General features: G+C 31.3%; 1 protein-coding gene across 2 annotated transcripts; it reads right to left on the bottom strand.

Annotated features, from left to right (window-relative positions):
* Window positions 1-4,003: 4,003 nt before the first annotated feature.
* Window positions 4,004-10,024, bottom strand: LOC114178892 (uncharacterized). 2 transcript variants are annotated; one of them, XM_028065034.2, is made up of 5 exons: window positions 9,793-10,024; window positions 9,396-9,572; window positions 7,011-8,348; window positions 6,185-6,221; window positions 4,004-4,326 (listed from the first exon to the last, which is right to left on the bottom strand). In XM_028065034.2, exons 1-4 carry the CDS (start codon window positions 9,805-9,807, stop codon window positions 6,186-6,188), a joined length of 1,566 nt encoding a protein of 521 aa, XP_027920835.1. In that variant the 5' UTR covers window positions 9,808-10,024; the 3' UTR covers window positions 4,004-4,326; window position 6,185. The 2 variants fall into 2 exon arrangements, with proteins under 2 accessions (XP_027920835.1, XP_027920836.1); XM_028065035.2 differs by lacking the exon at window positions 6,185-6,221 and having other exon boundaries at window positions 9,793-10,018.
* Window positions 10,025-14,566: the final 4,542 nt, after the last annotated feature.

Below are 14,566 nucleotides of genomic sequence, written 5' to 3' on the forward strand. Positions count from 1 at the left end.
AAAAGTCTATTCACCATAAATGTAGTAACTAGAATTTCCAATAAACATCAAAACTTAAAATAAAATGTCATAGCAAGGGGAAACATGGAGAATTATTAGTCATACTATCACTATCCATCTCCATACAAAAAGTCCATTCACCATAAATGTACATGTAAGTAAAAATTTGATCATTGAAGGTATCATTATAACATCAAGTTACTTAAATCAATGATTGAATGTATAAAAGACATTACCTTCCACATGAGGATTGAGCTTTAACTCAAAGAAATCATGTTGTGGTTAACATTTTGTTGAGAAAGCAACTCTATAACAAATGAAAAAATTATCATTTCTTAATACATATTTAACTGTAATATTATTACATAATTGAAACATCAACATATCTTGGTCAACACATTCAAGCTCTTCAACCAATCATGTGTACATATAAGTACCTCCACCTTTTGATGTGATAAAGAACTATGATATGGATCAAGCACTCTTCCTCCTGTGCTAAATGCAGACTCAGATGCTACTATAGAAATAGGCATAGCTAATAACTCTCGTGCCATGTTTGAAAGGATTGGAAATCTATATGAATTAATTTTTCACCAATCGAGAATGTTCAAATTTTCACTTGTATCAAGCTCTTGTACCAAGCTCTTCCTCTAAATACTTTTGAAACTTAGATTTGTTCGAAGAGGTTAATCCTGTTGTTTGCAAAAATTTGTTCCAACCATACGGATCATATTTATAAGTAGGTATCTTTGCATATTATGAAAGTGTTGTGTTGGATCATGCTATGTATTTATACTCTATAATTTTACTCACTTTGTGGTAAAACATTTGAGTGGTTTCATCTTAGAATTTATAGGTAAAAGTCTCTTTAGTGTTTACAGGGTTTGTGATGGACGTGTGGAAGTTGAACTTCTTAGTTTACTGATGATATGATTTTCTTTCGGGAAATAATGAGCAAACAACAAAAGACCTGGTAATATGTTGTTTGGCAAACCCAATCTAACCAAGCGCACACATCAAAATCAAATATAACTCCATACAATGATCAACCCCAATCACCATATAATTATAGCAAATATCTCCTATCAAAGCTAAACAAAAATAAACACACCCATAATGTACAATCATAAGCACACCCGCACAAAAATAAGACTCCAAAAATTAACAAAAGCGAAAAGAAATTTTAAGAACAAGGAATGCGAAAGATGAAAGTAGGTTTACAAACCCTAAGATGAAGGGTTACATACTTTAAAACCATCTTCTGAAAACGCACGTGCCTCGACCTCGACCTTAATCTCGAGCAAAATCTATTAAGTGCACTGTCACATAACCACTTTGAATTTTTCTTGCATTTTCTAAAACGAAATATAAAATCAGAATCAATAGAAAAAAAGGAATGAAAGAGGGACAGAAGGAGAAACAACAAGAAGCAACAAGAAGGAGAAACAACAAGGAGTAATAAGAACAAGAAACAAAGATATCGTGTTACCTAAAGGAAGAAGAGAAAAAATGATTTAGGATTCTATGGTTCTTCAACGTGTTCCATAAAAAATTTGGGATTTAGAGTTTAGTGGATTGAAATTTTGGAATAGGAGAGGGGTTTTCAGGTTTTAAGTGGTAAATAATGCAGTTCAAATTTGGCTTAGATTTGTTTGGATCCAAATAAAAAAAAGTTTAGACTATCCAAATGTTAGAATCTATAAAAGTAAAACAAAAAATGTAATTTAAAAAATGAGGAAATATAGATCAAAATTAAAATCTATATTTTAAAATAATAGTTTTTTTTTTTTGCATATGAGACCAGATCAAAACTGGATCGGATAAGGCAAAACAATTTTTTTTGCCCATCCTTAGTAAAATTGGAAATATTGTTATAAATTCAATTTGTCAATCCCAAAATTTATTTTTTTATTCAATTTAATTTCAAATTAAACTTTAAATAGGATAGGATTGTTCTCAAATTGGAACCAAAGTTATTATTTATATAAATGGTATAATGATATTTTATCAAAATTAACAATTTTTATAGTTAAAAATATCCAACAGGATAATATAAAATTATTATTATATTTATTCAAGAATATTATTTTAACGTAAAAATAACAAGTTATTTTAATTAAAAAAAATACAAGGAATTTGATTTCTAAATATTGTTATTTATTAAATAAGTATTATTTTAATAATTAATAAAGTTATCTAAAAGTATGATCTACAAATATTACTATATTTATTAAATAAATTTTATATTAAAACCAAAATAAAATTGTACTTGAATTAATAAAAAATATAAATAAATACGAAAAAATATTTATATTTTTAATCAATAAAAAAATTACATATAAAATAACTAAAATTTATCTATAATAAAATTGTAAATTTATATTTGTTTTTATAGCTATAATTTTATTTTAATAAATATTTTCTACAATTTTTATTTTTTCATGAAATCAGTATTAACGAATTTAATTTGGAATTATATTACAAAATTATCGTAATGTTTATATATATATATATATATATATATATATATATAATATTTGTTGTGATGTTTATGAATGGTTCAGACTATTACCAAAATTTTTGTGTTTGGACCATTGGGGATGGACTTACTTTGATGGTTTGTACCAGTATCTTTCTTTCACAAATAACTAATATTATAGAGACATCATGGTACAGAATTATTATTTGGACGACAAGACCCAATCAGATTTTAGAGCAAGATTTGATAAATACTAGTCAACATATTGGAATTCATTTATCAACAGATTTTTTTCTTCCATTTGAACTAATTTTGATATATATATATATATATATATATATATATATATCCAATCCGGTCTAAATTTTCATCAATTTAGTCCTTTATACTAATGTCGTCTAAATAATTAACAAACTTTGAAAAGTGTGCATCACCTATCAGTTCATTATTTTTTTGTTTAATTTAATTTAATTTAATTATGATTTTTAATTAAAAAAATGTTCAGGTGTCAGTGTAGTGTCAGGGTGTGTATGTTTTATATTCGGTGTGATCCCTATATTCGTTATTTGAGTATAATTTTTTATAAAAAAAATTAATCGATTTTTAATTTTAATAAAAATTTATTTCAAACCAACTCTAAGCCTAAATTAGAAATATTTAATAAGAATGTGAATTTTAATAAAAATATTAGTATAATATTTATATAAAATTAAATTTGTTTCAATTTAGAAAAGGACAAAATGATTCTATTTATAAAAATAGGACCGAACTGAATAAAAATAACAAATAGCAATATCAAATTGAATATAAGACACTGATAATAACACTATACTGAAGCAATAGTAACTTGACACATAAACATTTTCTTTATAAGTTAATTTTTTTTAAATATAAAAAAAAAACAAAAATTTATGAATTGATCATGACATATTATGTTTATTATCTGTTAATTATTTATACAGAATCAATTAAATTTACTAAATTGTCAAAAATAAAAACTAAATTGAAAAAAAATTAATTAATCAAACTCAACAAAAATAGAAACCAACTTAGTATTTAAATGCTCAAACTAACATGCAAGAGTCACACCACCTGAGAAGAGTCGCACAATTCTTTTCATGCGGTAAAACAAACATAGAAGGAAATCCAAACACTACCTACTCTAGGATTAAAATATGTTTTTGATTTTTAAATTTAGATGTAAAATTAAAATTTATCTATATCAAATTTTTAATACATTTATATTTTTAAATTTAAATTTGAATGAATATAATTTTTTTAAATAACCATATTAATTTTAATTTTAATTGTCAGACAACATTTCATACATTTAAACTAAATTGTATCAAACCATAATGTATTAGTAAAAATTAATGTATTTAAATTAAAAAAATTATATTTACTCATTTATAAATTTTTAAAAATTAAAATATATCAAAATATAGAACATAAATAAATTCTAATTTCATCCAATTTTAGTAACTAAATACATGTTCAACCCAAATAATGTAAAACATGCATCCCTGACGCAAATATATCATCACCAAAATTTGTATTGCAAACAGAAACCCCTACAAAAGGGTAGCAATTATAACTTTATGTTTTATATAATATGCTTGAGATTTCTAAGCTAAGGATGAAAGAGTAATAGTCGATATATGGTTATAACATAATATATAATATTAACACATTCCACAGCTCTTTCAAGGTAAATCGTCCCTCAAAACGCCACCTTCGGAAACAATTGCGCATTGGACTGTGCTTTGAGTCTCTTCCCACCCATCAAACCAACTCATCATAAATAGATAGATCTACTACCACCATTTCTTCTCGGACAAAGATATAAGCTGCAAACCAAATCCAAGAAATGTGTTAGCTTCATCCCTTTACTTTTTATGTGACAAGCATCCTTTTACTACTACCAAGTAAACCTTGTGATGATGACATCTAAACCTCAAAACAAATGCATTTTTTATAAAAAGTGATACACAATTCATATATATCCTCATTTGCTGTTCCGTTTGTTTACAAAGGGTCATAAGCATTTCCAGAAGAATAATGAGAAAAGATGAGATGAGTTTTTCCATAACTACTAAGAAAAAATGAAACTTTGCAAGTAGAATGAATAACACATGCAATGACAATATCTAACCTGAAAAAGGGGGTTTTATTTTTAATTGCAACAATACGGGAATATAATGAAGACTCAAGTGTCAAGGTCTTTTTGGGGAAGAAAATGCATAATACGTAATGTAAAGATTTCAAAAGCCTACCACTTTAACTATAAAGATGGCTAGTGCATCTTGAGTTCCATACTTCACACACAAAAGTAATATTAAAAAAAAGAAGACATGCTAGAAAGTAGAAACATAGAATGAACCCAAATCATTGCTAGCATTTCATTCAAACAGTGCTGGAAATTTAAAGCAAAAAGGGGACAGTGTGTTTTGTTTTTTTTTTTGTAATAAACAAAGAATTCATTAACAAAGGAGAGATACAAATGGTAGAGGATAAGAAATCCTCAAAAATTAATCAAAGAATGGAAGGGGTAAAACAAAAGGATAAAGAACATGTTATACATGTAATGTAACAACACCCTCATCTCTGTAAGATCTACCAGAGAAGACAGCTAAAAAGGTCACTAACAGAACAACACAAAGAATTAAGTGAACTACTCAATCTGAAATTAACTCGAACGGGAATACTATAGATGACTACAGAAGCATTTCTTTCTAACTATATGCTCCAAACAACTACAAATAGAGAATAAAGCAAAAGCCTTTTTAGCATCTCAATCGGAATTAACAAAGAAATACTGGAGAAACTTGGGGAAACCCACTCTTCACTTACAGATAATGAAGATCAAGGTGCCAAAGAAAAATATCTTATCTTTTACTCCGTTAGAAATAAAAATGGTGAAAAACAAAAAGAAAAATTGCCCAATTCATAGAATCGAGAAAGAGCTAGCAGTTTTTCAACGTTACAGACTAATACAAAACTAAGGAAACGGAATATTTAAGAATAGCGAGAAATCAAGAACCAAACAGAAAAAGTCAACTTGCATTTGACAAGTTAAAATTCTTTGAAAGGAGAAACACATAACTACTAAGTTATTTATCAGAGATTGATGTTTATGGGTAAGCATCAGTTAGCAATGGGTCATATTTCGAGACAAAAATATTAGGTTTACTGTGTCAAACTTATGTTTTCAACTGTGATAATTACCTGCGCAGAATAAGTGAACCAAAATGCCTGATGGGTAAAGTGTGCTACTAATAGCCGAAAGTTATCCATTCTAGGATCAATAACACTAGGGGTGTACATAATGGGCCAATGTGAAATAGACACACAAGACAGTTATACATTGCAAAACATAGTAAGTAGCATATATAGAAGTAAATACAATTAGACGAAACATCACCAGAGTAAATAATCATAGTCCAGAGAACTGGATTCCCATAAAGAGGAAGTGTTTTCAATATGGGTACAACAAAATTCCTTACAAGTACATACAAAAAAAGTAAAGACATCCACTATTAATGATTAAAGGCCATAGTATAGAGAAACTATAGACACGCAATCACCACCACCAATCTAAGGCATAGTTTACAAGACAGTAACTCAAGGAACATAAAGTAAAAAAAGGAACCGAGTCCTACACAAACCTCTAGAGCTTAAAGTAACTCAAGTTTTCAATAGGCTTACCTTAATTGGAATCATCATCTCCAAGATGATGCCATGGCTGAGAAAGAGCAACGGTAACAAAGGAAAGAAGTCAAAACAAAAGGAAGATGGTGCTACGAAATCAATAGAAAAATAGTAATATCTTATAACAGAAAAAAAATTGAGCTGTGAAGTGTGAAGTAGACAACACAAAAAACGGAGGATTAAAGACTCATAATGTAGACAAGCTTGGCTAGAAAAATTGCTCTGGTAAAAGGGATTTGATTGGACACTGGACAGCTTTTGAACCTCAAACCAAAGGGAGACAAATGATTTTGGCTGTCTCTATTACCAGACCATAACCCTGGAGTCAAGAAAGAATCTCTGTATGATATTTGTCTACAGGCAGGTTCAAATGATTCAATGGCCAAATTTCGTAAGCACTCATAATTATACATGCTATAACAAAGTACAGGTTTTTAATAAGAAGACTCCTTGACTGTTCACTAGAATGCCACACTAATTGTGAAAAATAAGATCAGTGGCTAGTGAAAAGGGGGGATGTGAAGGACTTGAGGAATAGTTGAGGATTTTAAAAAAAAAAAAAGTTTAATAAGAACTTGAATAAAATGAAGATCATCAATTATCAGCTCTATAGTTTTTCTTCTCCAAGCAAGTATGATAAGAGTATAACAAAATTACCACTTAGTAGAACAATTTGTCCATTTCTAATTAGGTAAGTTTGAAATTTGCTAAATATTAGCCAAAGTGAACTGTTGTCACCAGCTAGCAACGTAACTACTATAATGCTATGACCTTGTTTGAAAAAATTGTGAAAGATGGAAACAAACATTCACAAACTACCAACCTGGCGAGCAACCTGTGCTAGTCGTCGGCTGTCCCGAGATGATTCAGTCATTGTGCAAGATTTCTGAGGATCCACATGATCATCTTGCTTCTCTGCACACCTTTTCTTTGAATCGGTATTATCTCGAGAGCAATCTTCATCACAGCTAACAGCCTCCTTCTTACGCTTTCTACAGAATGTGTACTTAAGAAACCTATCACTTGTAGGCCGATTAGAAACCTTTGCATCTACATCAGACACTTTTGGGTCCATTTTATCCAGTGACTCATTAGATGCTTCAATACTTTTACAAGCTGGAACCTCCACACTTTCAGCAGACAAACTGTCTTGTCTTGTTAAATCTGATTTATCCATCGGTTCCTTGTCAGCTTTAATTTTGCTCCGAGTGCTACAAGCTTCAAGTAATACTTCCCCATTTTCAGTATTGCTATGAGATCTTGATTGCTCATTCATTGCAGTTGTGTCTGTGGGTACATCGACAACAGTAGACATTATATCCTTCAGAGTTTCATTTTCACATGCCATTGAAGAACTCACCTTTGAGGGGTCATCGTTATCCAATACAAGTGGAGAATGTTTTGCACAAGACAGACCTGATTCTTTCTTTGTTTCCTTAACCTGGTTAGAATGTAATCCTGATTTAGTAGCCTTCCTTTTCCCAAATCTTCTCTTTTTTCTATGAACTGGAGCTTTGACAAGGTCAGCATCTGCTTTCACCACTTTAACTTCATCTGGTTTCTCCTTTTCACAAATAACATCATCGTTGGCATTAGTTGATACGCTCATTGATTTACCTTCTTCATGCACACTCACTAAAGTTTCATCTTGTACATTATCTAGGTTTCCTGAAACAGACACGTTGGCATCAAAAAGGCTCCTTTCAAATGCATGTATTCTCTGAGTGCATCCATTTCTGTAGAGCTTCGGCTCTTTCCTCCTAATGACTATGGATGCAAAGTCTGGGTTATGAATGTAGCAGTTGTTTGTATGATCATGTGACCCACAGAACTTACTGCTATCAAGGGATCCATTTATAGTTGGATTTCGGGTTTGAGAAATAGAGACTGATTCAAACTGTAAACCAGGTGCAGAATAAATAGATCCATCATGATCAAGTCTGTTCTCTTGCAGAAAATTTTCCTGAGCTAAAATTTCATCTTCTTTGTTTTTCTCCACAGGGGGTTGCATTTGGTGTTTCATCATAGTCTCCAGCTCAGCCTGGGTTTCTCTCAACTCTGCTCTTAAGTCTCTAACTATTTCCTCGGCTTCCTGGAGCTGAGCTTCAAGCTCCTCAATTTTGTTCTGCTGATTCAATGACATCAGCTCTGCTTCACTGACCTGCAAAGTTGTCATTCATTAGACACGAGAGAAGATGAGACCACACAGATTGGTAGGCTTCAGCTGTATTAGCAGCTAGGATAGAATATTAAATTACTCTTAGGTTAGCATTTAGCATGAGTTATATTATGATGGTAGTAATCTCTCACTGTTGAAAAATCACTGCATTTGCTATGAGTTAAATTTACTTTCAAAATTTGAAACAATAATACAATGTATATTTCTTTATATGATTCCCCAGTAATAGAACAAGTTTAGCATTCAAAAGTATCCAGTAATAGTCTTGTCCCTACATTCACAATCAAGTCCGCTTCATCCTCTAACATGATGTAGTAAATTGATGGAGAGTTAGGCAATTACAGAAGTACCAGTGGATCCCTCTGACACCAAGTCACGATTATATCACATACTTTATAAAATGTTTATTGATTGCATTCCTTTAATGACCAGGAAAAGATGCCACATAACAAAAAAAATAGTGAACCCCTTTTATTTTTAGCAAGAATTTTCCAACAAACAACCCTGTGTTTCAAAGATGAAAATAGAGCAAGATTCAATGATCTGAATCTTAAAAAACAACAACAATGTGATGTGAAAATTCTGAAGAACTCTTACCCCAGATTTAAAATGCCTAACACTGACCATATCAATGATATCACATGATGAACTGAAACAATACAGTCATTCAAGCATAACCATTTCAAAGCAACCCACATTTAAGCACTTGAAGATTTTTCAAGAACCTCACGAAGAAGTAACGCGTTTCCATTATCAAGAATTTCCTTTCTTCTCCCACCCACATGCTAAGAAATTTTAAATTAAACTCATCAAACCGACGCAAGCAAACACAGTGAAACGAGAATCTCGAAACATTACTAATCGAGAACAAAGCAATACACACAAAACCAGAATCACGAAGCATGAGTAGGGTAACAAACTCCAAATCAAACACACCAATTTCAATAAAAGCAAAAGCGAAGCGTAAAAGGGCAAAGAAAGAATCTTTTTATAAAAGGAGACCCCTTTGCAAGAGCGTGATTGTCAGACCTTAGAATCGAACATTTGTTTGAGCCTAAGCAGCATTTGAAGTGCTTCTTCCTTGGTAGAAACAAGTTCCTGCTGAAAGCGCGAGGCTTTCCGCTCCGACACCATGATACGCGCCGCGGCCTCCTTCGCCGTGTTGAGGATGATATCGGCGTAAGCCTTCTTCAACGCCGTCAATTTCTGATCAAAAACACAAAACACCCAATGAAAACCCAAAACACCAAACGCACCATAAATCACAAACGACCGTCCCCATTCCCATGAACCCAGAGAACAATAAAACCGAACCGATTTTCCTCGTATGAAACAAAATAAAAAACAGAAGAAGACAAAACCGCGGTAGGCGGCGGGAGAAGCAGTTGAAAAGAGTGGAGCGGAGCAACGGAAGGGAAAGGTCTACCTCGGAATCCTCCATTGTTGTCTAATGCATCCAGGAGTGGGTGTTAGGTGATTCGGTTGAGTTGAGACCAAACCGAAGAACAACAACAACCGAAAGAAGTGAATGATGATGGGATGGGAGTTTGTTTCTGTTTTTCTTTCTTCCCCTCTTCACAGTAGGAGCTGTGTGTCTGTTAGGAAGTGAGAGAGGAAATGACAAGATTGTCCTCCGCGTAATAACATTACACTTACCACGTCGCAATCAGAAACCGTAACACGGGAGCGGGACCCGTTAATCTCTTCCCCTCTCCCGTTATATATTTCCACAGTGGGCCCCTACTCTGCTCCACCACCTCCATCTCAGAATGCTGACGTGGACCGCTTCATCAAACTGCAACTACTAGACTCTTTAAACGCCCACGTTTTTAGTTTTCTGGTCTTTTAGGTTTCCTTTCAACGCAAAATCTACCTTTTATCTTATTGGATTCTTATAATAAATCTTTTTAAAAAAATCGTTTAACTTAAATTGGGAACATTATTATCAGGTGAAAACACGTATTTTGTCATTTTCCATTTTTTTCAATCATTCAAAAAGACTAACAAATTTAAAAATAATAATTATAAATAGAAGATATTATTTTCATATTTACGTAAAACTAATGCGAAAAAGAATTAAGACTACATTTAATCATTGTCATTAAAAATGTGTTTTTGCATCACAAAACTTGCCATAATAAATTGTTGTTATATGAGATTATATTATCAAAATACATGCAACAATTATAGAATTGATTAACAAATGGAACACATCAATATAAATAATTAACTATCATATGATCCACATATCACATATTTAAGAGATTTTTAACATTCACCCATTTGGTCCATTTATTCCATTATCAATCGATACAAGAAACTAAATACAAGGATCATGGCGACAGGTCCTCCAAAAGTGAGTATTATCCACGTATCACGATATATAAGTCTCTCATCAATAACTCCTGACTATAATGAATAAACCATATGTTTATCCTAGGTCAAACGAAATTTCTCAAAATAAATAAATATGTGCACAACAAAATGAGAAAAACTGAATAAGTGTTTTATCAAAGTAAAAATAATGATTGCCGCAACATGGAATCAATTCTCATTTGCGCTAAATGATCTTTAAAATTCTTTGATGGCATGTCTTTATTCAAAGGATCATCGACAAACATCAACTCAGTGCTAACGTGCTCAATGACCACTGAACACGTTTTCTTATGGTTAGATTATATTTAGTGTCAATGTGCTTAATTTGACTTCCACTTCTATTATTCTTAGCCATAAATAATGCAACAGAGTTATCACAATATAACTTAAATGGCCTAACAATTGAATTCACAACTTTAAACCCAAATATAAAAATCTTCAACTATATAACATTGAGGTAGCCTTAAAATAAGAAATAAACTCAACCTTCATACTAAAAGTAGCATTCAAGGTCTACTTTTTGTTGCTTCAAAATATAGCTCTGCTAGTTAGCATAAAAACATAACCAAATGGTGATTTTTTTGGTATTAATGCAACCAACAAAATCTAAATAAAAGTAGCATATCACCTCCAAACTATCAGTTTGTCTATATATGAGCATGAAATCCTTTAACCCTTAAAGATATTTGATTACCTTCTTTGTAGCTTTCTAGTAGTCAATACCTGGATTATTCTGATATCTTTCCAAAATTTCAACTGTGAAATGTCAGATATAGGGCAAACTTGAGCATACATTAGATTTCCAATTGTTGAGGCATATGAAACATTCTTCATATGTTCCCATTCAATATCATTTTTGGCTCCAATATTGTAATCTAATTATTGTAAATACACTTCATAATCACTATAAATTGTTGATTGACCCTTTGATCTTTGTAGGTCTTCTTAATGTTACTTTACTACCTTGATGATAAACTTGTTGTTCAATTGGTTCCTCAACAACTTGATCTACCCCCAACAATTTGTGGAACTCGAATAACTAGTTGTATAATACGCTTTTGAACCAAATGGGCACGAATGACTACTAGTCTGTCATTTGATTTAAAGAGTTGTACTTCATTATGATTATTTTGAATTAAATCACTCCCACTAATCAAGTCATTTACAATAAACTTTACATTCTTTAATTCCACAATTCTAGTGTTATGAGATGGACAATAAAATACTACAACCTTTGTACTTTTTCAACATATCCAATGAAATACCAACTAATAGTCTTAGGTTCTAGTTTCTTCTATTGTGGGTTATAAAATGTCACATTAGATGGCCATTTCCAAAGGCACATGTGTCGTAAATTGAGTTTCCAACCTTTGAATAACTCAAAAGGTGTTCTTAAAACAACCTTGGTTAGAACTTGATTCATTATATACATAGTCGTCTTAAGTGCTTCAATCCACAAGAATTTAGGAAGTTTTACATGACTCCTCATGCTTCTCACTGTATCTATTAAAGTTTGATTTCTTCCTTTTGTCATACCATTCTGATCCGAAGAACCAAACATAATGTATTAGGCAACAATCCCATGTTCTCAAAGAAATTTCACAAATGAACTAGGTGTTTGTCCACTCATAGTGTATCTACCATAATATTCTCCACATCTATCTGATCTCACAACCTTAATTTGCTTTCTACATTGTAACTCTACTTTCGCCTTAAAAACATTAAAGACATTTAAAGCTTCATCCTTAGAATGAAGTAAGTAAAGATACATGTATTGTGAGTAATAGTCTATAAAGGTGATGAAATATATCAGACTACTTGCATCCATATTTGGACAACAAATATTTGTATGAATAATTTCTCGTAAGCTTGAACTCCTTTTAGCACCTCTTTTGGACTTGTTAGTTTGCTTACCCTTGATGCAATCTACCCAAGTTTCAAAATCAGCAAAATATAAAGTACTAAGTACTTCATCATTTATTAATTGCTTGATTCTCTTAATTGAGATATATTTCAATCTTCAGTGCCATAACATAGAGGAATTCTCATTGGCAACATATTGTTTAACCCAGCAGAAACATGCATTGAACTATAAGCAATGTAATTTGTAATTTAATGGAGTAAAATCATAACATAGTTCACAAAAACCAACAACTTCTGATTTATTCAACAAAGTAAAACCATATTCAATAAAATTAAAAGAAACATCCAAAGGTGCAAATTGCAAAATAGAAATTAAGTTTTTATCAAAACTATGAACACAAAAGACCTTTTCTAAACAAAAATTAAACTACTCAAAACTAGGGATGTCAAAAAAAATCGTACCAATGGGTATCTGCAGATAAAACCCGTAATGGGTAAGAAATGAATATTGTAAATGGATACCCGTACACATATTTTTTATACCTGCATGTTAACGGGATGGGTACGAGATCATATTATCCGTCCCATGGATATCCTTACTCGTTATATTTTAATTTAAATTAAAAAAAATTTAAAAAAACATGATTAAAACATTAACACATTAAAATTGAATAAGTTGTTTTTTATCAATTGGTTTTAAAAAATCTCCATTTCTTTGTAAATTGTCATTCAATACTATTTAAATGGGTTATTTGCACTTTGCTTGAAATTCATAAATGTTATGCATTGTATTTTTATTTGAATTTATTGTTAAAATATATTATTAAATATTAAATTTTTCTTTTGTAAATACCCGTGGCTACTCGTGGATATCCGTGAATATTAAAAAAATATGCAGGTACCCGCATAACGGATACTCGCACGAATATGGGTATTATGCGGGTACGAGTACAAAACAAATATTTATCCAGCGAGTAGGCTACAGGGGAGCTACTACTCGTACCCTACCCGCTCTGTTGACATCCCTACTTAAAACAAATTGCATGCCACAATGGCCTCTACATGTGAACTCATCTTGCTTCTTGAATAGTTCAATGTTTACTTCCCATTGGTCTCGTTAGGCTTTACATACCCTATATGGTATTACAAACATGAATTGTAGTTCCAATTTCAATTCATCATGTGTGATGATTAATACTAGTCATATTAGATTCATAAAAAACAAAAGCAAAATAATTAGCTTTCTTCACTGGTCCATTCTTAAACTTTGCTTGCAATTCTTCTTCATGTGTCACTTCTTTTACAAAATAAACACTTGGACTTTTTATTTATATTTAGCTTAGTAGAAATTTTTCCGTTATGATTAACTTGATTTTTCTTATTCTTAAGAGAAGTAGTCAAGTTCACCGTTTGACCTTCCTCCATTAGTAACCTTTCCTATTTTTTAACACATATGGTCACTAATTCATTAATATACCACTTATGCTTACGTGTGTTATAAGAAATTTTAAAAGGAGCATATTGATGAGGAAAAATATACAAAATATAATGTACTAGAAGGAAATCATACATGGTAACCTCTAAGGCCTTTAGTTGAGTCACAATGTCCCTTATACACATGATTGATCATGCGCTTCCTTAATCCCAATGAGCTTTAAGGATGAAAAATACATGATAATAGTGCTGATAAGAGATTTATCATACAACATATAATTTATATTATCCTCCTCTTATGGTGCAGTAATTAAACAAGCCTAAAGTTTCACAAAATAATTGTATCAAATCATATGGTTTTATATCTATTTTTGGTTTCATACCCAAACATAAATATTATGTACCAAAATGTATCACTACAAAACAAATGTTCATTACCAACAACAAAAATCTGTATGTAACCCAAAAAAATCGTAAGAAATGCAGTTTTATTTACAGATTATTTACCGACAAAAATTCGTAGGTAA

This window comes from Vigna unguiculata, chromosome 3, assembly GCF_037176805.1.
Source record: "Vigna unguiculata cultivar grain cowpea cultivar isolate G323 ecotype 2 chromosome 3, ASM3717680v1, whole genome shotgun sequence".
In the NCBI taxonomy this organism is placed as follows: domain Eukaryota; kingdom Viridiplantae; phylum Streptophyta; class Magnoliopsida; order Fabales; family Fabaceae; genus Vigna; species Vigna unguiculata.

What these genes read in the sequence shown, in the direction of transcription:
- LOC114178892 (XM_028065034.2), bottom strand. An exon ending in AACAAATGTTCGATTCTAAG is followed by an intron (nt 8,349 to 9,395) that starts GTCTGACAATCA and finishes ACAACTTTGCAG; the next exon opens with GTCAGTGAAGCAGAGCTGAT. An exon ending in TAGCACAGGTTGCTCGCCAG is followed by an intron (nt 6,222 to 7,010) that starts GTTGGTAGTTTG and finishes GCTCTTTCTCAG; the next exon opens with CCATGGCATCATCTTGGAGA.